Genomic DNA, 24,703 nt, shown 5'->3' with positions numbered 1-24,703 from the left:
CAGGTCACCCTGAACCAGCCTCACTGGGTTTAGCTTCTTCAGTCTGTATTGATCTTACCATGATTTGAAGCGACTGTCCTGTTCTGCTTTTCATATGCTATGGCTCATCACCTCGTTGTTGGATGAATCCATGTTCGAATCTGTCTGCCCTGTGTCTTACCTTTCTGTTCTTAAATTTGTAAACTTCTATACAAACTAGAAAATGGATACAGCGTCAAACTTTTGAGTTTGAGTGCATGTTCAGTCACATTCATGGTTCAGCATGCAAATGCATGTGATTCATGTAAGAATAAAAATGATTTCATAATTTTTGGAAGATTGACCAAGTGTTACACCTACCTATCATGGGGTCAGCATTACATCTTGAGGTTATAATCGTTGCGACTGAGTTTTGTTTTTTTTCCTCGTGTATAGGTCTTGCTTGAAACTAAAATATGCAACTGAAAAGTTCATCTCTAAAGCAAATAGTCTTGCTGGAGGGCCCCATTTGACTCCTGGCCTTCTATTAAACTGGAACTTGATGGTAACATGGAGGTTTGTGAGGAAATTTAGCATTCTTGTCCTAAACAAGTCCATCTGACCACAGGGCTGGGAAACCCCAAGGGCACCAAAGATTTATTTTATGGAGCCAGATTAATTAAGAGAATACCTCATATCTCATCAATAGCCTATGTGCAAATGAGAATAACCCAGAATGGCATTGTTGTTAATATTATGAGTGGAGACTTTCATGGAAAGGGCTTGACCTCACCTAAAGATCATATTTTACTGTTCTCAGTATTTTAAATTACAAGCTAAAGGCAAATATCTTCAATCCACTGTGTACAAAATGGAATAGCCAAAATGAATTACCAGGAAAACTGTATTTCTATAAATTTCCTTGGAATGTATTTACCTAAAAAAGTTAAAATATCAAATAACTTTAGGTAACAAAGATAAAAAAATTTGTCATCAGTCAATCACCAAACTAAATAAACACTTAGAAGAAATTCCCATTTTAATTGGCATTTAATACCATTCATAACAAAGAAAACATTTTATTTGTTTTTGTTTTTTTTTTTCAAAAAGGTGAAACTGTACATTAGTAAAGAAATCCCCAAACCACAATGAATATATTCACAAATTACTGGAATATACATTTTTTTTTTTACTTAAATGAAAATACAGTTATCCACAAAGGATAAACACAGCAAGTATGATTATCTCTGTAATGCATGTTGTTTTGAGCACAGCTGAGATTATGGATCATTTTCTCTGTCCTGAAATGTACCATCACAGACTGCATAAAAAAAATAAAATAAAAATAAAATCAACATGACCAATTCCAGTACTAGTGAAAATTTTTAAAGTGAACGTTGTGAATAGATGTTATTTTGCGCAGGACACAACCCTCAAACATTCAATCATCCTATTCCCTATCAAAAACATAGTATTACAATGTATTTGATTCCAGAACAGCACAGGTCACAAAATCCCTTAAGATGCCTCAGGAATGTCTCAGGTGAACTCTCTTGGAATTGAACATCAAACTCCTGATATATAGCAGAATCCAAAAATCTGAAGCCACTTGCGTAAGAAACTTTTGGACCCCACTACAGACATGACTGTTTGTCATGCAGAAAATTGTAATCTAAAGGAAAACAGAAGCCAGAAAGAAAGAAAAAAAAAAGTACAATGACAAAGTACAAACTCTCCCTTCACAGAAGCCATGAACTGAATGGAATTTGGGAGTATTTTTAAAAATGCATTTCTGCAGTCGCATCCCTAAAAACACTGTTGTCTTATGAAAATAGATAAAAATATTCTCTGCATTGTACAAGGAAGGAGGTACAAGGAGCACTGGGAACTGAGTTTTTAGGGGCTACTACTCTGCTGCTTTAGCCTCCTCTTCAGTCTTGTCCTCTTTTTTGTCTGCCTCATCTGCTGCTGCAGCCTGTTGGGGGATGAGGAAAATATGCTTAATCATTTTGTTCTCTACGAACATGGCCATCATGCAAACAAAGACCGAAAGTGGAAAGAATCGTGAAAGTGCAAAGTCGCCATACCTCTTCAGTTTTGGCTTCACCGTTTTCTGCTGGAGCCTCTTCTTTCTCTTCCTGAGGTTCTTCTTTCTTCTCCTCCGGCCTGGCCTTTGCAGCCTCTTTCACTTTTTTATTCTTGGGAGGTGCCTACCATTTCCAAAACAAACCAAACAACATGAAATGCGCAGTTGAATCTTATAACGTGACAGTAACACAGAATTTTAAGATATATTGCTCTTGCGTGAAGGGAAAATCTCTTGCTTTACCTTTGTCTTTTCTGGCTGTGGTTTTGGCTGTGTCTCTTTCTGTAACACACATACCAAATAATTATTCATCCTTTTAGGCCAAGAAAATGCAGAAGTGATTTAATTTACTGTGACATGACCATTTCTGGGTTTATGCAACTCACTTCTGACAACCTTAGAGACTTTCTCCGTGGCTGAAGAAAGACATAGGAAAAGACAAGTTATCATCATCATTTGTATCAACAGACTAGTCATAAAATCCACAAAGATCACAACACTGTTTTCCAATAAAATGAAGGGGAAACAAATATTACTCAATGTTGGGTGTTACTATGAGTGTTAGAGGGAAGTACTCAGTGATTCGACATGAGTTTTTAGGCACATACAGGAGAAATTAATAAATAAATCAATTTGTTCACCACTTTAAATATAAATAAAATAACATATAATTAGTATAAGTACGCACAACAATCCTTACAACTTCTGATCTACAGACAGTGAGTCAAACTGTAACACACAGGGTGTTGGATGTGTTATGGAGTTTCTTTTTGTGAGAGTTAAAATGTTATACTTGTCGACACAATAATTACAGGTGAATATGTAGCTACCCTGGCTTCAGAAATAAACCAAATGTTATTATTTAAAAATGTAGAATCTAAGATTGAAAAATTAATGAACAGCTTCCTTGTATGCTCATTCATGAATTTATTGGTAATAATTGGGACAAAGGGAAAGCATGGCATTTGTGGATTTGTAGCTAACACTATGGACCCAAAGGTAATTGTGGCCTTGTGAGGATTATGGCAGAGGCCTCCAGAGTCTTGGCACTTTAATTAAAAGGGCAAAGTTGCCCATTTTAATCAGTGCCCCCTAGAGGCTATGCAGTTTTTAAACCTAATACTGTGACCAGGTTTGGATAATACCAGCACACTAAAAACCACTGACTGACAAGGTATGCTGACAAGCTCATTGACTTGCTTGAATTGTAAACGAAATGGCCCGAACTTATCTAGGTACTTAACCAATCACTACGAACCAAACCCTTCATTTTTTTCCCCTGGATGGAAATCAGAACAAAATGTTCATGTGACTATCAGTTTGGATGTCAACAGCTGTTTAGGTCAGTTTGAATGCCAAGAGATGACATTAATACTAACCTCTGCAGCCGCATCTGCCTCTCCAGTAGACTGTAGGAAACAAAGAAAGGGAACAAGAAATTAATAAACCAAATCCAACAACCATTCTTGAGTGGGTGTGTAACGCAATGGGGGGATGGGCACCTCTCCCTCCCCTTAAGTCAAAAAGAAATTATGCAACACTACAGCGAGGAGAGGAGTCTGACACGTTTGTAATTTGACTGAAAAAAATATTCAGACAGTTTAAGTTTATTTCAGCCACACTGACGCGAATCGTTACAGAGACAGACGCGTTTTTCTGTTTTGTAGACACGGTGGTCCGTCCACTTCAAGGAGGAGAAGCTCCAGCTCCACAGGCGCAACCACACATCAACAACGGTCAACATGCCTGTTCTTTTAAACTTTCCAACGAGGTATAAACCTCGATGTTGATTCATGCAAACTTCCCCCCTGTGTGCTGATCATACAAGCAACTGGTTAAGACGGCCAGATGTGTCGCTGTCTTTTCGAGGATACATCAGCTGCCATGACGCTTCCAAAGAAAAGAGCGTACACCTCAAGGGTGACGCGCACCAGCTTTACAGTGTGCACAGACAAGAGGTCAAAATCTCAACAGTGTGGGCTGGGATTGCTCATGTAACAGCTCGATATGTCCTCAGTAAAAAAAACAAAACAAAACAAAACCATCCATCCGAAAAAAACAGCGTGTCCAACCCACGATGCTCTCAAACATCCAGCGGTTATTACGCACGAAATTTCCTAGAAATGGCAACCTGTACATCGACGCTGGTTACACCCCTTTGTTTGATCTCCGGACACGGTGAGGACTCTGTTAAACCAGATCCGCGTTGTTGTTGTTATTATTATTATTATTATTATTAGCAGCTGGATCACAGTAGTCGTTGAAGGAGACCATGTAAATTCTCAAACTTGGTCGATGAAACGGCATGCTGCACTGTGCTAAGTAAAAAGGCGCCACTTCCCTGTATCAACAGTATAAACAGGGCTCAAACGACAGACCTGAGAGCAGCAAAGGTGGACAGAGAGCGGACATACGGATACACTGTAGCCCATGCAGTGTGGAAAAGATACACAGTAACGAGATAAATAATAATAATAATAAAAAACACAGCCAACCCCCCCTCACCCCCCCCCCCCCCACCCACACCCGTCAATAAATATACTGTACATTCACCACAATCCACGTTTTGACTTACTTTCTTCCTTCCCATTGTTGCTTTGACTGTACAGCAGAGACAAAAAAAAAAAAAAAACCACCAACAACAACAACAACAACAACAAAACAAACAAAGGACAACACAGCCTGTTACAGCTCAATAACAAACTCAATAAAATGTGAGTCAGTCCTACACCTCTGCCCAGCACCTCCAGTGAGCTCTCTAACTTAATGTATAAACGTTATAGACGTCGGACCAGCACCAGAACTAGCTCAAACCGGATTGGATCCCCCTCTCGGTATATTTTATCCCTGATCCTACCAACCTACCAGGAGGAGTGAACCCCCGCCCCTTGCTCCCAGCGATTGGCTTTAAGGTCGAGGCAGCATATTTTTGAACCATAACATTTTACCTGTGTGGGCAAGACTGTGTGCCAATCAGGGAACTCAACGAAGTCTCACTTCTTAATCAGTTTTTTTTTTTTTTTTTTTTGCACAGGGTGTGTGCAAGACAACTATGTGCATGTAATGGGGCATAAAGACATGCACATACACATGATTGCCTGTTTTTATGAGATAGATAGATAGACAAATACACACCCACGCACACATATATCTATATATGTATTTATTTCAGAGGGGAATTCAACAGGCTGTTGCTCACACACACAGACATCAATCACACAACAAGACTTAAAGGCACAACAATACAAGGAAGACCAATAATAGAAGAAGGAAAATCTGCATTTCTTTGGTTTTTCCTTGGATGCTTTCCCGTCACCAAATCCCCACTACCGCCATCTGGTTAACATATAGGGACTGAAGTGTAATTGTGATGACACAGCGTGTGTGTGTGCACGTTTATGTGTAGATGTTTTTAAATAATTTCCGTGTACCTTGGACTATCACAAGGCGGACCCGAGTGTCCTGATCGTTATGTAACGGCGCCGTGAACTCCTGCAGCTCCGCAGCTGCAACGAGGAGGCTGACCGGGGCAGAGGAAACATGGCGGCCGGGTATGCGTGGTTCCTGGTGCTGGCTTCGGTTTTCCTGTGTAACCTCATGAAAACGCTCCTGCCGACCATATCCTCAGTCGTAAGTTGGGTCTATAATCATATATATATATATATATATATATGTATGTGTTTGAGATATTAGGACTCAGACATATTGGATGTATCGTCGTTAGCGTTTGAGCTTCGTCTTCTTTTTTTTCTATTTTTTTTTTAGCACAGCTAACAGAAAATGCTACATGGGTGGAGTTTTCTCAGGATGCCTGTTTGGTTACAAAAAATAAAGTAAAATAATGTTTTGTGCTGCTGGGTTAGGGTTAGGGTTAGTGTCTCCAGATGTTAGGAGCCCAGTGTAAAGAAGGGCGGTTTTGTTTACTGTGTTTACATCGTAGCATTGCTGCCAAAGATAGCTTAGCGCAATGCAAAACCTCTGGTACTGTACACCACCTTGTATAGTCATGGCAGGGCCGATGTGACTGCATCCCATAAACATCAGCCTTCATAAGAGTTCTGCTCTCCCAGTAATGATATGTTTTATTCTTTTCCCCCTTTCAAGCTCTCTAAGATGGTGCAAAAAGATGCCGAGCAGGAGAGTGAGATGAGGGCAGGGATTCAGGAGATGAAGAAGGAGCAGTCCTCCATCAGCATGATGGATGAGTTTGCCAGATATGCCAGACTGGAGCGCAAAATCAACAAGATGACAGACAAGCTGAAAACACACGGTGAGAGACAGCACATATTACTGACAAAGAGAAAACAGGAGCCCAAACAGCTGCCGTGACAGGAGCCCTAAAAATGAAATGGGGTGAATTACATTTAAGCTGCCTTCGAAAAGCTTCAGTTACCATTTGTATTAGATGGTAACAAGAGCAATCTAGCATCTGCGATCTCAAAATGGAGTTTTAGGCATTTTCCATGGCAGTCGCAGCGAGAAAATAAAACAAAACAAAACCAAACAAACAAACAAAAGAAAAAAACCTTGCAAGAAAGATTGCAGTTTCGGATTTGTGTCTTTGTTCTCTGTTCTCTACTTAGTCCACTCCTTGTGGCATCTTTTTGAAAGACACACACACAGTCACAATAACTGTAAACACCACACTTGTGCATGTCTGCTACAGCTGTTTTACACTTTAAAACCAAAACCCGCAGGAAGTGGCAGGGGGGTTTTTCATAATGTATTTACTAAATGTCTGCTGGAAGCAGCTGCTATCCTTTGCTAACAGCCTAAGGATTGTCTTGTGCTAAGACAAATTTAAAGCAGCACAAAAGTGTTTCAGATCATTTTCACATTAATATTTTCTGTTCAATACACACTGCAGTTTCCAAGTCTCACTTAGCCCATCTACACAGTCTGTATTGTCACGGTTATGACCTGATGAATTCTTCAGTCAGTCAGTACTCTTAGTTTTGGTGATCATAACTCGCAAAATCATTTCAAGAAATTTCCAAAATGAGCAAAGGATTGACTTCAATTAGCCTATTTATGTATTGTGGTGGATTTTATTTTTATTTTCATTTTTTGTAGAGCGCATCCTCAGTCTTACCCAAGACCTCACTTATTGTATTAGGCCTACCCAATATTTGTGAATCTACAACGAGAGTCTCACACCCTTATTTTAGCCCTCTGAAGCATTGTCTATGTCTCCACTGATTCCAATAGTGAAGTAAAATGAAATTACTGAAGGCTATCAATGTCCTAACAATTCTGCATTTCTTCCCTTTTGCAGTGAAATCAAGAACAGCACAACAAGCCAAAATGAAATGGGTTGTCAACATTGTCTTTTATATTCTGCAGGTATGTGGAGATTGTAAGAAGATTCGCAAATGCATTTAGTAGTACACTATGAAGTCTATAGTGTAACTATGAGAACCATATGGAAGAAAGTAACCATTGGTCATCTCTTTGTTTTGCATTGTGGTAGCTTTGATATTGCCAGCATCATGATAACCTGACAAAATAAGTATTATGTATCTGCATGTTTCTCTTTTTCATTTGTCAGGCTGCTCTGATGATCTCCTTGATATGGAAATATTACTCTGATCCGGTGACTGTGGTCCCCAGCAGATGGATTGCCCCTGTGGAGCGTCTTGTGGCATTCCCAACAGGAGTGGCAGGTAGTTAACATTTACTTTATTGTCCTTTGCAGATATTTTTCCTGGGCTCAGAGTTAAAGCTACTGAAAGTGCTGTCTTTGACATTTGACCAAATATGAGAATTTATTTATGAATTACAGCAAGGCACGTCAAACACACCTATATAATACATGGCATGCAGTTTCTTCATCAACACAGCTTTGAATACAATTTATAATATTTACAATTTAACTAACTTTAATTGCACTATGCCAGCTATGTTTTCCCTCTCTTAAACTTGACATTAAGCTGTGTCTATTGATCACATCATCAATGGAGCTCTTCTTTCCTTTCAGGTGGTGTTGGAATCACATGCTGGCTGGTAGTGTGCAACAAAGTAGTTACACTTGGTCTCCATGCTGTCAGCTAGAGATTAAAGTTACAAAAGCTGTCATTGGAAATGCTACCTTTTTTCTTCTACTATTTATTTGAGCTGCTCTAGGTCAAGGTGTAGAAATGCAGTGCATTTTTAAATTGGCCATCTTATTCTGCAACATAATAATTTTGGTATTGTTGAATTTTGTGATGATTTTTGTCTTAATGTAATTTTGAGATTGTTTTGACTGTGCTACTTCAAAATGTGATAATTTGTAATGCTTTTTTTAATTAAAAGATGCCAAAACAAAACCGTTTATTAGTTTGTAAATTGGCGGTTTGCCAATGTGACAAGTTCTTTTGAAGTAAAACTGTACCAAAATAAAGTAAATCAACTAAAATGGCCTGTGTGGCTCTAATCACACAAAATAACTAATTTAGAGAAATGCGTACAAGAAGCATGAAAGGATCAAAGTCCCCAACAATCACACTTTGTCCACTCATTCAGTTGAAGATTATTTGTGCAGCATCTTTAAGCAACCAATCCAGTGACATCATTGGGGCGAAGGAGCTGCTCATTATTTGTCCTAAATCTTTGTGTCCTTAGCACCAGTGCTGAGGGCTGACCTTCCACCTTTCCTGGATTTCCCAGGTGTTGGGCTTGCAATAGAAAGCTCACAAATCCCACAACTCAAGTCCTCCAGTCCCGTTGTAATCTTGGTACTTTCACAAGAACTTACATCCATGCAGCTGTAGGCAGGTCTGCCACTGTGCAGGTTCTTAATAGTTTGCTTGAAGTTATAGCTGTGTTTGACTTTGGGAGGCTTGTATCCTTTTCTCATAGGTTCAGTAACTGTCAGAAACCCTCCTGAAGTACTGAACTTTCCATTCTGTTCCTCTGTTTTCTGCTTTTCTTCAGAGCCCACTGCAGCCTCTGATACCTCTGACACCCCCTTTTCTTCTGCACAGGTGCTCTCATTTTGATATTCTGGGCTTTTTTTACAACCGCAATTTTGCTCTCTGGCATCTGAAAACAAATATGTTTGCACTTTTTGAAAAGTACTGGATAACTCCATAAGGAAATTACAAAAACATTTTTTCCTCAATGTCCAAGCCTTGAGTGTTAGTTTTTTTTAATGCTTGTCACATTTTATGTCTTTTGGATGTCTTAGTAAGAATTGGTGGGAAAATAGAAATTTGGACTGAATGGGTGCATTGCAAGGTAGGTTATTAAAATGCTGTGCATGTAAATGCTGTCCTCACCAGCATATATTTCAGCGTCTTTTGTGTGATCCTCTTCTGATGTGACATTTGCAGCATCCTCTGTCTGTCTGTCTGTCTGAGTTTTGGTTTCTAAGCACGTAAACTCTGCATCGTAACAACGCTGAAATTACAGACATGATTAACTGCAACCTGAAATTAATCATCTAAATTCAGCATAAATCATAAATTAAGATAATTGAAAATACACAATTTCTCAGAACATACCAAGCTCAGAGTGTTCTCTTGCTCTTGAAGCTTTTCTTCAGCCTTCAAATATTTAAACTGCAAAGCAGTCGCAGCCTTAGTCGGGAGAGCAACTAATCCAAGTGTCTCAACCATCTGGCTGTCGTTTCCTTTAAATTAGGAGCAAGTCAACTTCCGCTAAGTGATAACAAATTAAAAATAGCTAGTTAGATTACTGTCTTATGTTTGTATACCTTTTTTGGTTGATCCTTTTAGGAATCTTCGGGAGTAGATGCTGTGTGTAGCGAGTTTTTGTTGTCTATCCTGTAGAGAGAAAACAAAAAATGTTATAAATAGTACATAGAATACCTTTCAAATTTTAAGCTATTCGAAAATCAGTTTCAACATAAACACTGATGAATGAATGAACATTAACAATGTTCGTACTGTTTAGTTTCCTCAGTGTCTTTGGTGACGACGAACCATTAATTAAACCGTTAAACATGAGTGTTAACTCCCACCAGTGATTCATCAATGGACCATTGTCTGGAAAATATTGATCCAGGCATCTTAATTTAATCCTCCCTCAAATTCTTCATCTGACTTCACTTTGAATATGACATGAAACTCATTATTATAATGGAATCCAAAATGCTTTGTCTTGTTTGCATTTTTGGAAACTACAATGTGAGGGCCACTACTACAATCTCAGACAATACCAGCTTGCTCCTTAATCCTTAGCAAAAAATTAGAGCAAAACAGCTTTTTTCAGCTCACTTGGATTTCCTTGTTCAGCTGATAAATTTTCTCTTGTAGGTGGCAGGAAATCTTTCTGGCATCACTGAGTTTTCTCTGTTCAGTGACTAACTGGCGATTGAATGATGCTTGGCACAGTTCAAGGTTCTTCTCCAGGTCCTTGAGTACAGCAAGAAAAAAGGAACAAAATCAGAGAGTATTCTCGTTCCTGTTTTCATCCTGAGGGCTTTGAACTACACGTTTTGACCACAGATGTTGGTTTAAATTCTGATGGATAAAATGTTGGATTCCTACACACCCCTCACTATCCAACCTAATCTCCCCATACCAGTATCTTCTTGCCCTTCTTCTCCAGCTCTGCAGTGGCCTTGGCCAGCTTGAGAACGAGCTCCTCCCTCTCCAACAGGCTGCTGTCTTGGCTGAGTAGCTGCAGGTGCTGGAGAGCGGTTTTTGTGTTCAGCAACTTATTTTCTGTGGCCTGTAGCTTCCTTGCCAGGTGGTCACGGCAGGTGCGGGTTTCACGGAGCAGCCCCTGCAGGACTTTGACCTCATTTTTGTGTTTGGCGAGTATCTGGGAACAAAGATGGCAACAAAACAGCGATGAACCAATACTTAGCTTGAGATTTAGACGATGCAGAATGGACGGTGCACACAGATAAAAGCATTCCAACTTTGAGGGATGGGTAACCACCAAAAGCCCCGTTTTTGTCTCAGAGCTTCCTGTGCACACAATGATTTGGCAATGATTCAGAACTGACCAAGCAGGGGAAATACCAGAGGGACCCAAATAACCGACCAACCTGTGAAATGCTGCCCTCTGAGCTTTGGAAGTGCTGCAGTGCCACCATGTGGCGATGCTGGATCGTCTTCAGCACTTTGTTCTCAGTCTGGGCCTCATTTAGCTGCTGCTGCAGATCCCTCACCTGGTTCGTGAGCCCCTTCATGCAGTTCAAGCGGACAGATTGGAGCCTTGGGTTTGAAACCTGTGCGGACTTGATAAAAGGCCACTTCTGGATGTGGCAGTATGTCAAATACTTTGTATTCTGTTTGTAATCCCCCTGGGCTTTTTTATCTAAAGAAGAGAACAAAATATTTACTTGTTAAAATATGATTCACACTAACGGGAATGACATTAGATCTAAACAGCATTAATCCAAAACACACATATTAAATAAGGCACCTTTCTTTCTGCCAGGTGATTTTGATCCCTGAAACTTGTCTGTTGTCTTTGTTTCTGGGAGCGTGTCAGTGATCAAGTTTGCCTCTTTTCCACAGTCAGATGAGTATTGTGGACTATCAGGGCCACAGTACAGATTGGAGGGAGTGGACCACCTGGAGGTGTCCGTAATGTAACTAACCACATCACTGTCCTTCTCCTTCAGGGGGGCCAAAGCATTCTGCATCAGGCTTTGCTGCCCCACACACATCACTTCCTTTACAGGCTTTTCCATTCATGGGGGAAAACAACTGAAAAATATAAGCTGTAGTGTGAATTTAAATCAAATAAAATCACTTAGAGTACATTTAAAGCATGAATAAGTATAAGAGCAGCTTTTTGGAGCATTTTAGCTGATTGAGTTGCATAAAATAAAGTGTCCCACATTTTCAGCTCCTGGATCACTGAATCTTCATAAGCATCATACCTTTTCCTTCCTTTCGAGAGGAGCTTTCTCTGCAGCAATTTTACTCACTCACAAAGCGAAGGCACAAACTATGTTGTAATTTTCACTTCGGAAAGTTGAATCCAATGGTTGCCAGGTTGTTTTTTTGTTTTGTTGTCAGGGTAACTCAAAGAACAATGATCACAGTTCTAAACCAGCTCAGACAAATCCAATCTGTGAAACAGTAGAGTAAATAGATGGACTAAACTGTCTATTTTGTCAGTGTCTTATGAGTGTCCACAGTTCATTTTGTATGAAGGCTGGACCATTAATTCCTTGACATAAAAAAAAAAAACATCCAGACTTTCTTTGCAGAATAGATGAAAACTGTAGATGATAATGAGAACGTGTTCCCCTTAATAAGCACTGCGATTGATAATAATGGAGGGAAAGGCCTCAATGAGTGTCCATCTATCCCACAATGAGCCAATGTCACAACAACCAATTGAGCAAACAATGTCCCATTTTGTTGGGGATCCCAAAACAGGTCGGAGCTCCTGCACTTGGAAACCAAAGACTTCCAGCCTGCAGTGCTGTTCGGTGCTATTTCTGTCCATATATGAACTCAGCAAGAGGCCGGAGACCATCTTCACTGTTCCCCCCGCCGACAGACAGCTGAAGTTGCCAATCAGTCGGTGTGTTGCTGCGCCCCCAGCAGCCATCCCGCCAATCCCGCACCGATGGGGCCCGGAGCCCAAAATAACCCGAGCAGTGTGTGTGTGTGTGTGTGTGTGTGTGTGTGTGTGTGTGTGTGTGATCTCACTGCTGTCTCCCCAGCTCCTGGGTGCACTCTAATAATAGAGGAGGCTGCCTGCTCCTTTAAGAGTCTACTTGTTGCAAACTCTAGAAAATATCTCCTAAAAAAAAAAAAAAGAAAAAGAAAAGATGGTTATCAAAGTTTTCCTCGCCTCCTCGTCGGGATCTACTGCGGTAAGCATCCAGTCGGTGCGACTGATTTCTCCAACGCCGAACTTTCCTGTTGTGTCTGATCGCTCCTGGAGCCGATCTGGGTTTAGATTTACTCACCGGGTCAACACCGTGAAACCACCAAATGAATGCCACTCGCATTTGATTTCGGGTTCACCTCAAAGGTTTAAATGTTTGCTCGAGAGGTGCTTCACTACTTCACTTTCATTGTCTCGAAAGTCGACCCGATTCACACGCAGAGGGTTTCTGGAAAGGGATTCAAACCCCTCCAGGCCACGAAGCCGGCGCCGTGGGAGAGTTTGCCCTGAAAGTAAATAAATAAAAAAATAAATAAATACATAAAACTGCCTTTGACATGATCTGTGATTAGATGAAGTAAGCGTCTGCAGATAACCAGGACAGGGAGGGTGAATTCATCCTCTCCAGCTACTTTTGGCAGCTTGCAGCGGCCTGGCTGTGGCATGGTGGCCCAGTTGGACAGAGCTGCTGTCCCACAGAGGAGCTTCACCCAGCTGAAGTTGGGGGGGGGGGGGGGGGGGGGTGAAAGCCTCTCATACTGTTTTATCCTTTTCTGTTAGCTGACAAACTTGTGTTTATCAGTTTAATCTTCACATGGCGTTTTCTGTCACTGTAACAGCGAAAATGACTCTTCAAAAGGTCAAACAGAACAAACGGTCCCTCATGTTGCATTTGGTATAATCTCTGCTCGCACTGATACAACACAGGCTTTGATTGGATATAGACACTTGTCTCTTTAGGCTCAGTTACGTATGCCTCACACATTTACTTTTCTTTCTTTTGAAATTTATTTCTAGGACACAGTTTAGCTTTTGTTTATTTATCAATTATCAAAACATTGACGGTAAATTTTTTTGCGTTGTGCAACAAATTGTAATAGCTGATATGTTTGTGTTGTAGAGCAGTTGACCACGGGGAGATGGTGTCTTGGCTTTGAGCCCATTCAAACCACAGTTTGAAAACTAGATGTTTAATGTTTGAAGTCAACGAAAACTTCCCGCTCCCCACATACCGTGCAACCAGTGTCGATTTTCTTTACGCTTATGATCTTTACGTTTCCGCCTCACAGATCAAGAAGAAGCAGCAAGATGTGGTCGCCTTCCTGGAGGCTCTCAAAGTGGACTACACTCAGTTGGACATTGCATGCAATGAGGAGAACCGCATGTGGATGAGGCAGAACGTCCCGGAGGAGAAGAAGCCCGCCAATGGCATCCCACTGCCACCTCAGATCTTCAATGAAGAGAGCTACTGTGGGGTGAGCATATTCACAGCTGTTTTTATTGGCTAGAGGTTGGCTCTGGATTTCAGTCTAAAATCTAGGGGCCTCTGCAGAGTAGTACAGAATTTATCCAAGACGAGTATAGGATGGGCTATAGTACGTTAACTTTACTATACTTGTAATTTATGGCCCTGATTGCTGCTCTGTCCAAGTTAAAACACATTGAGCTTAATGTATATGAAATTACTGCAATGTACAGAACTGAACTGCTCCTTTGAGTGCTCATTATGAGTAGGTAGAAATAAAAGATAGGTAGATCTCCGCTGACTGTTTCCTCATACTCTCCCACAGGACTACGAGACATTCTTTGATGCCAAGGAGGACAACTCAGTATACTCTTTCTTGGGACTCCCCCCTCCCCCTGGGTCAAAGGTAACCATGTGAAAGAAATCTAAACCAAATTAATGAATGTAAATCTGCTGATATTAAAATGCGTTGTGAGTATATTGTATAGAGTGTTCAACGATACCTCCTGGGGGACAATACAATTAATTTAACACCTTTTAGTCTTAGACGTTATATGGGACATTTATCATTAATTACCGCGCAGTCAACTGAATTAATTTTTTCAAAAAATAATCAGGATGCTAGATAAAATATGTTAAAATAGTCCCTGCGGTTTTAAAGCAACACCTGCCAAATATACGATAATGGTTGTTGTTTTGTTTTTTTTAATAGTTTTTTCTTGTTGTGTTGTTGTGTGTCTGGCTTGCATACAGCCAGCAGGGATTTATGAGACAGCCAAACTAATTTAAACTGGAGCCAGAGAGCTGCACATGCACTTTTAAGTTAACTTATAAATTGCTGATAAAGCTTGCCATGTTTAGTTATAAACGGCTTGAGAAATCAAAGTAAGTCCACCTAAACAGTCCATCTAAGCTATTAGCTAATTAAATCAAACCATCTTTACAACATAATGTTGAAGTGTACGATCGGGTCTTCTCACAAAATAAAATGTACACAAATGGACACACTATAAAATGTACATGCTGAGTAATATTAACATATTATCAATCTGACAAATGGGCAAATATAATCCAATTTAACATGGTACCACTTCACACTGAAATGGCATTAAGTTAGGATTTTCCATATCTGCCATGGATTTTTATTTCACTTTTAAATACACTGAAATGAAAACAGCAAACAATGATGCAAAGGAAGCCATTATTGCCGTTGTCAATATGGGCCGGTGATCCTAACAGCACCGACTTTGTATGACACAATTCTGATAAACCTAACAATTTCTTTGGCACAGGAAGCAGTAAAGGCTGAAGAGGAGCAGATTGTCGAGAATGGGACCCATCCCGAGGAAACTAATGCAGAAGGAAACCCCGATGACTCAATAGTAATGCCGTCTCTAATTCCCTTTCTCCTGCGCTAACTGTCTCACCCTTTCCTCTCCATCCGGCATAACTTAACAATTTATCTTCTGTGCAAACCTTTTCACTTGAACAGACTTTCCATTATCTGTTGACCCAGTCATCATGCTGACTAATCTTTTTGTGTTGTTGCATGAGCGAAAAGTTTCGCAGTAACACAATGTACTGACTTGTGATCATAACACAGTGACCCTGCATCACTCAGAAGGGGTCACATCATACTCCTACAATTCTTTCCCTGTGCCTCATTTACAAAGTATAATATGCTTTGTGAATTATTTTTTTTAAGAGCTTTTTGTGTTTTTTATGAGTCCTGAGTGACTGCCTAAAATTTCAATGCTGCCCTGAATGTCATTACACAGCACACCAGAAATGCTATTGCGCAAAGTACATACATCTTTCAATTTCTGTATTTGGCATTCCTTTAAAATTTAAAGAAATGTAAACTTCTATTGCAACTGAAGGACATTAGGACTTCATCCCCTTATATACTTTTTATTTATGAATTTATTTACCAAGGTTAGCCAAAAACACAACTGAACGAGCTGTGCTTATCTGAATATGTATTTTTTTCTTTTATTATTCCGACAGGATATCTTGCACTGCTGCATAAACAATGTACAAATTGAGTTCTTGTTAAGTGTTAAGTGCTAGCAGGATATTATCTTTTCCTGATTATTTATTAAATATTGCTGACTAGAGTGAGAACAGATACATATTTTGGCAAATAAATTCATTTCGTTGTCTGCAGATGTTCAGTGTAGTTTAGTTTAACTTAGCACAATGACCCATGCTAACAGCTAGCACCTCAAAAGTTGTTGCAGGCCGTAATCTGGATTGGGTATAAAAAAAAAATCATAATAAGTTTTTGTGACCTTGTGTGTTTAATACAGTCTACCCCTTTTAACTGCTACCCCTTTTTCCCTCCACTCTTTTCCCAGGATTAACCACCGCCTACATTCCCAACTGATGAGATCTTGGTTGCAGTGCTGTTTGAAGCATCGCCTTAATAACTATTCCATTAATTTTCAATCTTTTTTTTTTTCTTCCCCCCATCAATGCATCATTTATTGCCCTTGGTCATCAGTTGTTGTTTTCACCTCACAATAAGGAGGTTCCAGTGGAGGAGCGTAACGGGGATGCACATGGCAAGGCGGAGCAGGTGCATGCTGCAGATGAGGAAGAGGAAGGTGAGGGTGGTGGTGAGGAGGAGGAGGGGGAGGCAGCAGGAGAGACTGCAGATGATGAAGCCACGGAAGAAGACACAGCAGGAGACGAGGCCCCCGTGGAAGAAACAGCTGAGGTCTCAGAAGACACAGTAATTGCCACTTAACTAGAATCCAGCCTCCCTTTGTTTAGCCTCTCCCTCCATTTCTTGAGTGATTTCAACGTTGTTTTCCTCCACCTTCCCATCGTTCCTGTAATGCTTTGATTTTCTCCCCTCAGCATCTATACCCTCCCCCTAACGCTGCCTTTCTCCCCCATAATAAAGAGTTTTTCTCCTGTTTAAGTTCCTGCTTCCCCTGTGCTGCATCTCTTCCTGAAGTATTTCTCTGGATTGACTCATGTACTAAACCACAATGTGCGACATTCCTCTTCACCAATCCCCATTTTCCCTGGAGCACCACTGGGCATTTAACATATTTATTTTTTGTTTAATTTACCTTAATTTCTTACCTCCCTTTATACTTTAATCACGACAATGTTCCCACATTTCTTAACCACTCCATCCACACTATACTGCACACACATCCACTGGTAACGCTGCTGGTTATGGTGTTTCCGTACAGTCGGGAACTATAGATGCCCAAGTTTGTGTGATGTCATAACCCTGATTTGTGAATCTTGTCGAGTCTCAGGATGGATATTCAGTCAGTACTGTTTGTAGGGAGTTTGTCCATGTGCTCACTCTGAAGTGTCTGTGTTGTGTCTTCTCTCAGGAGGCCCATGCAGAGGAAGAAGAACAGGTGAGTGCCTCTGATGATTATGAGCACAGTGAACTCAATTAGAAGTGAAAAAAAGACTGTGCGTTCAGTGATTTTTCTTGTCTTCTCTTCAACAGGAAGAAGCTGATGATGACAGGGTAAGAAGGTGTGAAAGAAATGTGAAAGGTGTTGATAATGAAAGTGAACTGCACCAGCTGCCAGTAGACACTGTGCCAACATTAGCAGTAGAAAACAACACATACGCTCAGTAAATTTCATACACGCTCCTTTTTTTTTTTCCTAAAGCTAACATCGTACATATGATCAATTGCTTACCATGGAGTGTGAAATAATGTAGTGGATTTTCATGAACTAACACTTTCCTTCCTTAGAAGTAGCTGTTGGTTTAGACTCAGTGCTGTGGCCAATGTTCACTACTGCTGCCCAGCTGTATGCCAGATCCTGGATCTGAGAACTCCGTCTGTTTTAACGAGTTCACATGATTTGTACAGTTTCTATTAAGCATCAATTTGATTTATACATCATCTGAATTCACTCCTGAAGGGTTAAACGATAATTATGATTGTCCTTTATCATTGGCAGAAGATGGGCAGCTATATTGATTATGGCTGATCTTTTTTCCCCAAAAAAGACCTCCTTTTCTGTTTTTTATGCCAGTGTGGATTTTCAAAGCATTTTTTGTAACGTCTGAAGATAGCGTCTCAATGTCAGCAACTGTTTTGTCTAATTTACAAGGAAAACAGCTCCTAGGGTAGGAATGGATGTCATAAACAAATCAAACAAACTAATTTAACAGCCTTAACCCCAAAGAGAGATTTGCCAATCACAAGACAATTGACAAAGCACAATGTGCTTTATTGTGCATAATTGGAGGCTTTGGCGGTTAGTTTTTACACGACCGTACGCTGACAGAGATCACACTGCGTCACAATTGTGTCTGCTCGTTATCTGCTTGGTAGACTATCAAGGTAGCCGTTTTTCAGTCCGTGTTCCAGCCCATTAAAATCACATCAGAGGTCCTTCTGCTGGTGGTTACACACCAGCCAAGCTCCTCGTGCACACACCATATAGCATTGACCATCTCTTGGTCTGCTCCTTCCAGGAGGAAGAGGATTTGCAGTCAGAGGTAACTGTGCATCGGTGATCGTCTCTTTCTGCGGTTCCTCTCCGTATAGTCATCAGCAGTGTGGGTTTGATGGTGCAGAGCCTTGGTTGAGTTAGGGTGGAGGGGTGGGATGGGGGTGGGATGGGGGGGCCTTGGTCTGCTATTCCCTAATAACTATATTCTCTTTGATTCTCTCTGCAAGACTTCCATCTTTGTCTCCCTCCCTTTCTCTTAGTTTTTTCTTCATATTCCCATTTTTATTTTTCTTATTTTGTTTAGCTCTCTCTGCGCTAACATCCCATTCCTCATTTCTTCCCAGTCCTGTTGCTGTTTCCTGACAACCTCAACCATCCCCATATTTTCCCTTTTAACTCAGAAGACTGCTCTGTAGCGCATGCCTGTGGTGCTCTTTTGCCCCCCTACCCCCACCCACAGCCTGCTGACCTGCTATATGTCATTCCTTATAGGAAGAAGAAGAACTGCGACAGCTTGAGGTAGATTCAAGTGATTTTTTTTTTTTCTTACCTGCGCTCAGCTTTTGTTGATCTGTTTTGTCTTTCTTTTTTCACCTGTTCCTTGTAGCTACAGTATGATCCTATTCAGTTTTCTTCTCCAGTAGTTACTGTCTCTGAGGACATTCCAGATGACCTAGACTATTTGCTGAGATTGTCTTGCTGTCAGGCCAAAAGAGGCACACCACGTAGCTATATGAGTAGCATGGCGTCTGTGTTAACAAAGTTTAAAAGAGGCGTGACAGCACTGTTGGCCACACAGAGAGGTTTTGGTTGAAATCTAAAAAGTGTGCTCTTGCATTGAAAATTAACTATGACCTGCAGTGACTGTGATAAGGAAATAGCCCATATCTTCATTAGTTCATATTGTAAAGTTCCTTTATTCACGAGGTCTGAAATTGACCTCTATTAAGAGTGCAATGAATTAACTACGTGTCCGTGTGACTCTTAGCCACTTCTCTTTTAACAAGAACACCAGCTCAAATTGTAACCTCCAAATTGTAACCTACTCTGTGGATCCCTCTCACTTTTAAAATCTCATTCACTCTTTTACTGGCTAACATTTCTTTGAACAGTGTCTTAGTAGCTGCTTAATAATCCAGATAACAGACTACACATTCACTCGTAGCCGTTAATAGTCTGTGTGCTGACAGAGTGATGAGCTTTATCACTAGTTTTGTTTTTGCCAGGAGTTTCAGCAGGGTGTAAACAGGACGACCACTGATTTACTGATTTCATTGTAGTCATTCTCCACCGCTGGGACCAAACTCATGCATTTGCCCACACACAGTCTTTCCCATGGCACATTAAGCAACAGAGTTGCAAGCTTTGGGACTCCGCCTGTGATCAATGCCAGCCACTTTCCGCACTTCCTCAGTCCGACACTGAGACATTCCAGCCTCCGCCTGATCCTCTATCACACATGCATCATTGCTTTGCTTTGCTTTGTTTTGCCTTCTGTCCTTTCCACCTTTCCATCTGTTTTGTCGTTGTTGTCCTACTTTTTTTTTTTTTGCAGGAGCAAGATGAACAAGGCAGCGAGGTAGTGTCCTGTGGCGTCTTGTGTTCTGTATTTTGGCCTTACTGGTTTTTGAGAGTTTCACTGTCCTCCGTCTTTCTTCAATCTCTCCTTCTCGCTTCGTGTGCTGCATGGACTGACTTTTTTTATCCATAGAGATGCCTGAAAGTGTGCCGCATGATGAATATATGATAATATTTCACTTAACCATCAGGTGGATTTAGTAAGATAACAGACATACCAGTCATAAACAGACCATTAGGTTGGCTACTATCAAACCTCCATGTCGTTGCTCAAATATTAAACACCAAATGATTTAATCTTCTGTAGGAAGAAGAAGAGGCTGAAGCACAAGAGGTATATTTGGATTTTACCATCTCCATGTTTTGCATGGTGTGAATCCTGCTGGGACAGATTTTTGTGCATGACTTGCTTTCATACAAAGACTGTATGCACAGATTTGCGTTACCATTCCTACTGTCGTCCCCAAGGCAGTCCTGCATCATGTGGATCAGCGCACAATTACTTCAGAGATTAGGCCACGCCTGTATTTGTCGTTAGTGCAGTGTGGAAGTGGGTGTGATGAAGCTTCCACGTCGACTCGCTTGAGCCTGTCAAGATACTTTTACTTTTGTTGGCTTGATGTCTCAAGCACAAAAGAGAGTTTTGTTGTGTTGTTCAACTCTGCCCGTGTGCATATGAGCATAACTCAGAAATGTTCTCCGGTTGGCTTTGTTTGCATGGTCAATGGGGACCTGTCCTTTTCTTTTTCTCTTTTTTTTTTTCTTTCAAGACTTTCGCTTCTTTTTGCCAAAAGCAATCTGATCCAAAGTGGATACGAGAAGTTTCAAAGAGGGTGGAGGAGACAGAGCATCTCATGTTATAGTGAAATATTGAGGGGGGAATGTGTGTTACTACCTAATTTGTGTCCAGCTCGTGCAGATCTGTTTGTGTGACTGTTTGGGTATGAGTTGTGTGACTGGACGGGATGGAATAATCGTGGCAACTAAGTATAGATAATGATGTCAACTCCCTTTGTCCCTCATGAGTGTGTTTACTTCAAGAAGGCAGTCATCAAACAACACTAACAAGGAACCGCCGGTGTAGCTTTGGTAATAATCCATTCAGAATATAAAATGTCTTTTACGTTGCGCTCATCTTAAGCACCACTCCTGTTTCACAAAGGCCTCTCAGGGAAAAAAAACAAAACAAAACAGAAATCTCAGCTCATTCATTTCTCAGCTTCTCCCGCCCCCTCTCTCAACTTTTGACTGCACTTCTCCCGGATGACCTCTTCTCCATTTTTATCCCACCCATCACCGCAGCCACTAACATGTGAAGTCCTCTCACCTTCCTGCTATTTTGACCGTGCCTTCACACGATCCCCTTCTTTTTTTTTCTCCTCTTTTTTAATGTGTCAAAGGAAGAAGAAGATGACTTGGAAGAAACACAGGTAGTATTACAGCCTAAAGAACAGCTTGATCTGCCTGCACAAAGTCTTCGAATCTTAAGGGAACGGATATGTGTGGGACACATAGACATTAGAACAACTTGATAGTTTAGCCCCAGTAATGACTGGTTAAGGTTGGATTTGATAGTCTGCACAGAGAACAATCAAAGGCAAAATAATTGTTTTCAGAGCGAGGCCCTTTTTTGCCCCCATCTCTGCCTGCAGGATCATTGCTTCTTTAATGTATGCAGCAATCCAACTGTAATCTTTTTTCATACATCCATTAATCCCGCCAACAGTGGATCTGACCCAGGTCAGTGGGGTGAAGGGGCTGATTTTCCCGGGTTATTACATTTTTCAGCAAAAATGACTTTGCTGCCAGAATAACTTAAAACCCCCTATAATAACCCAAAGAATGTCACAAAGCCACTTAAAATAAATTAATAAAAAACAAATATTCTTGCTGATCCTGAACCTCAGTCAGTATTTATTGCCTCCCTTAGTGACATCGTTTTTATCTTCATAACAGGAAGAAGCTGAATAGTCAAAGCCAGGAGACATGGATGATTCGACTTACTGATGTCCAGGTAAAATGCTTTTTTTTCTTTTGCCAATGTCTTGTTTTAATGCTTCTGCTTCGCCATTGGAGGGCAGTGCAGCATAATGTGAGGGGGTTATAAACGTCACCACAGCATGAAGAAGTCCCCCCTTTTGTGATTGCTATTTCTGTAAGCAGATTAATTAAACTGACAAACCTGCGTGCTCCTGTGTGTCTCTGTGACCCTGCTGTCAAATCAAAGGGCACAGTATGATAACAATTACTCAAACTGCCCGCTCTGTTTACTCTGCACGCCGTCTCTATGAAGCAGTACTCTAATACTGATTTATAATATAATGTTCTTGCGTTTACACGCAAGTTGCAGCGAGTCTCCTTGCTTCACCTTGGTTGTCTTCTGTTGGATGTTTTTGACATCAACTTGGAGATGTTCAGTCGAAGGAAACAAAATAATGCAACGGGCTATTTACAAGAGTCTGCCGCTACTGTCTCTATCTGCAAACAGCTTCAGTGAGCACACACAGTGCCTGGGGATGATCTGGAGCCACGCACACACACACACACACACACATAAATACAAATCTCACAGTTCCTCTTCCTTTTTTTTGTTCCTCTGAGGCACTGGCAGTGGTGGTGGTGATGATGATGATGGTGATGATGGTGATGATGATAATAATAATCCTTATCTTCAAAGCCTGTATTTCAATTCCTCTATGCATATTAGGCATCTCTGACCCACTGCAGAAAAAAACTACGATACAGGCTTTAAAGGAATGGAAATGCTTTTCTCCCTCCTCCCTTCGCTGCCTCCCAACCGCTGCGAGTCCCTGTCATGCCTTGTTAGAGGAAGATGCTAAGTGAGCTTCAGATTTGCCCCCAGAAGAGCAGCCAGGCTGGGTGGCCCAGCCGTTGCGATGTTGGCGGCTCCACAGACAACTGGCAAGTGTGTGACCTCTTTTCTTGTGTTCCAGCCTGAAGGACCCTCCTGTTCCGTCTCTCCCTGACCCCTGATGCTTGACCCCCCCAGACCCCTTCGACAGCCCCTGCCACCACTCCACAAGGCCATACTGGACCCCACTGGAAACCATCGGATGTGTGCTTGAAGGCACAATCCAAACTGAGAAGCCCTAATCCTACAATTGCAACCCCCCCATCCCTCTTGACTGCAATGTTGACTTAATTTTTATATTTTGTGTGTCGAGTCATGCTGTCAGAAAAATGTGCAGAGTAGCCTAGAGGTGTCAGTTTGTTTTAAATGAGTAGCTTTTGTAAAATGCACCAACAGTTACATTGGTGAAGTCAAACATATTTCTCATGTTTTAATTTTAGAGATTCTTGTTTTATAATACAAAGAGACAGTGACCTTTTGAAAGAAATACTACCTTGGCATACATTAGCTTGTGCCTACCTTTCAGGTTCAGAGGTTCACAACTCACTCTCTAGTGTCCTGTACGTGTATTATTATGTTGTGCCTTGGTAACTCCTGTCAGCTGAATGTATGAATGCAAACTACGACTTCTAAAGGCAAAACACACACACTGGAAGGCTGCAAACACTGGAAGGCTGCTCCACCACTACAATGAATTCAGCCAATACTGCTGTCTAATCAATGCACTTTGTTTAATGAAGAGTAAAACGTGACTGAGACTGTCCTGAATGCAATTAGAGATGCAATAAAGTAGACAAAAAAAAAAAAAACAAAACAAAAAAACAGCTATGTGGTTCCACTTTGTTTTATTTTTAACTTTTTTTTGAAGGGGGGGATATTTATGATCCATTGGAGCATTGTGCTGTCTGAGCTTTGTTGGCTTTAACAGGAAAGCAAATGCCTTGTCCCCAGAGATTCTGAATAGAGGTGGAGGGGAGCGTACACTATTATTAGATGACATGAGAAAAAATAGCCAGACATGTATTGTAGTTATCTAACTGCCTGATCTAAGCATTGTTAATATGCTGATTGTACCTATAATTTCTGTCATCTATGTAGAGCCACCACTGGAACTAAAAATAAGGACAGAGGAATTTGCTCTTTGTTTTATGTGAGCAACAAACAGATGGAAACTTTGGTGGTGTGTTGAAACACGTAGCAATGGAGCAAGTGCTCTGTAAAAAGGAACATTGGCCACAGTGTCTGATAATTTATGCATTGGTTAAAATTGTTAGGTTGTAAATACTCACGTCAGAAGCCTTTCACCTGGTTGTGTTGATGCTACTTTATGCCATTTGGTAGTTTTTTTCAGCGTTCTCGTCAGAGAGAAACAGCAGTTCTTAGGGATCACATATAGGACAAAGAGGATAAAGATGAAGATGAAAAAAATTTAGTTACCACTTTTTTTTTTTTGTTTTGTTCTTTGCTTTTTTTGGGAATCTTGACTGGCACAGGGAAACAACTTTATAAACAATATATAAACAACTTACAACCTATACAACTTATAAAGCAGAATGCAATCTGTTTAAGAAAACAAAACAAAACATTATTGTGTCTCATTCAATTCATTTAAAATGGGGCGGGGATCCAGTTGTAGGGCCCCTGGGAACTGGGGATTTTTTAAGGGACATTGTTTGCAGAATGAGTCACACTGTGTGTTTTCATGTACGGGTCAAAGT

At 40.8% G+C, this 24,703-nt stretch overlaps 3 protein-coding genes across 4 annotated transcripts; 2 read left to right on the top strand and 1 right to left on the bottom strand.

Moving 5' to 3' along the window:
* Window positions 1–974: 974 nt before the first annotated feature.
* Window positions 975–4,867, bottom strand: hmgn1a (high mobility group nucleosome binding domain 1a). Its single transcript, XM_029516796.1, has 6 exons — window positions 4,620–4,867; window positions 3,424–3,453; window positions 2,431–2,460; window positions 2,288–2,326; window positions 2,046–2,168; window positions 975–1,933 (listed from the first exon to the last, which is right to left on the bottom strand). Exons 1-6 carry the CDS (start codon window positions 4,632–4,634, stop codon window positions 1,865–1,867), a joined length of 306 nt encoding a protein of 101 aa, XP_029372656.1. The 5' UTR covers window positions 4,635–4,867; the 3' UTR covers window positions 975–1,864.
* A 404-nt stretch (window positions 4,868–5,271) lies between these two features.
* On the top strand, window positions 5,272–8,352 carry get1 (guided entry of tail-anchored proteins factor 1). Its single transcript, XM_029517868.1, has 5 exons — window positions 5,272–5,674; window positions 6,149–6,314; window positions 7,320–7,387; window positions 7,593–7,707; window positions 8,022–8,352. The coding sequence occupies exons 1-5, from the start codon at window positions 5,585–5,587 to the stop codon at window positions 8,093–8,095; spliced, it is 513 nt and encodes a 170-aa protein (XP_029373728.1). The 5' UTR covers window positions 5,272–5,584; the 3' UTR covers window positions 8,096–8,352.
* Window positions 8,353–12,684: 4,332 nt separating this feature from the next.
* Window positions 12,685–23,772, top strand: sh3bgr (SH3 domain binding glutamate-rich protein). 2 transcript variants are annotated; one of them, XM_029517866.1, is made up of 11 exons: window positions 12,685–12,833; window positions 13,918–14,103; window positions 14,419–14,499; window positions 15,386–15,475; window positions 16,621–16,671; window positions 16,739–16,827; window positions 17,450–17,476; window positions 17,572–17,592; window positions 20,421–20,447; window positions 22,070–22,127; window positions 23,068–23,772. In XM_029517866.1, exons 1-11 carry the CDS (start codon window positions 12,789–12,791, stop codon window positions 23,098–23,100), a joined length of 708 nt encoding a protein of 235 aa, XP_029373726.1. In that variant the 5' UTR covers window positions 12,685–12,788; the 3' UTR covers window positions 23,101–23,772. The 2 variants fall into 2 exon arrangements, with proteins under 2 accessions (XP_029373726.1, XP_029373727.1); XM_029517867.1 differs by adding an exon at window positions 19,028–19,054 and having other exon boundaries at window positions 16,621–16,827.
* The last annotated feature ends 931 nt before the right edge of the window (window positions 23,773–24,703 follow it).

This window comes from Echeneis naucrates, chromosome 13 (genome assembly GCF_900963305.1).
Source record: "Echeneis naucrates chromosome 13, fEcheNa1.1, whole genome shotgun sequence".
Taxonomy (NCBI): Eukaryota; Metazoa; Chordata; class Actinopteri; order Carangiformes; family Echeneidae; genus Echeneis; species Echeneis naucrates.
The sequence above is the reverse complement of the archived record's forward strand: the minus strand, read 5'-3'. Positions and strand labels throughout refer to the sequence as shown.

Coding starts and splice junctions, on each gene's coding strand:
- hmgn1a (XM_029516796.1), bottom strand. Junction 2,461..3,423: donor AGGCAGATGCGGCTGCAGAG/GTTAGTATTAAT, acceptor GTCTTTCTTCAG/CCACGGAGAAAGTCTCTAAG. Junction 1,934..2,045: donor GTGAAGCCAAAACTGAAGAG/GTATGGCGACTT, acceptor ATCCCCCAACAG/GCTGCAGCAGCAGATGAGGC.
- get1 (XM_029517868.1), top strand. CDS start 5,585: ATGGCGGCCGGGTATGCGTGGTTCCTGGTGCTGGCTTCGGTTTTCCTG. Junction 7,388..7,592: donor TTGTCTTTTATATTCTGCAG/GTATGTGGAGAT, acceptor TTCATTTGTCAG/GCTGCTCTGATGATCTCCTT. Junction 7,708..8,021: donor ATTCCCAACAGGAGTGGCAG/GTAGTTAACATT, acceptor CTTTCCTTTCAG/GTGGTGTTGGAATCACATGC.
- sh3bgr (XM_029517867.1), top strand. CDS start 12,789: ATGGTTATCAAAGTTTTCCTCGCCTCCTCGTCGGGATCTACTGCG. Junction 14,104..14,418: donor ATGAAGAGAGCTACTGTGGG/GTGAGCATATTC, acceptor ACTCTCCCACAG/GACTACGAGACATTCTTTGA. Junction 17,477..17,571: donor ATGCAGAGGAAGAAGAACAG/GTGAGTGCCTCT, acceptor TCTCTTCAACAG/GAAGAAGCTGATGATGACAG.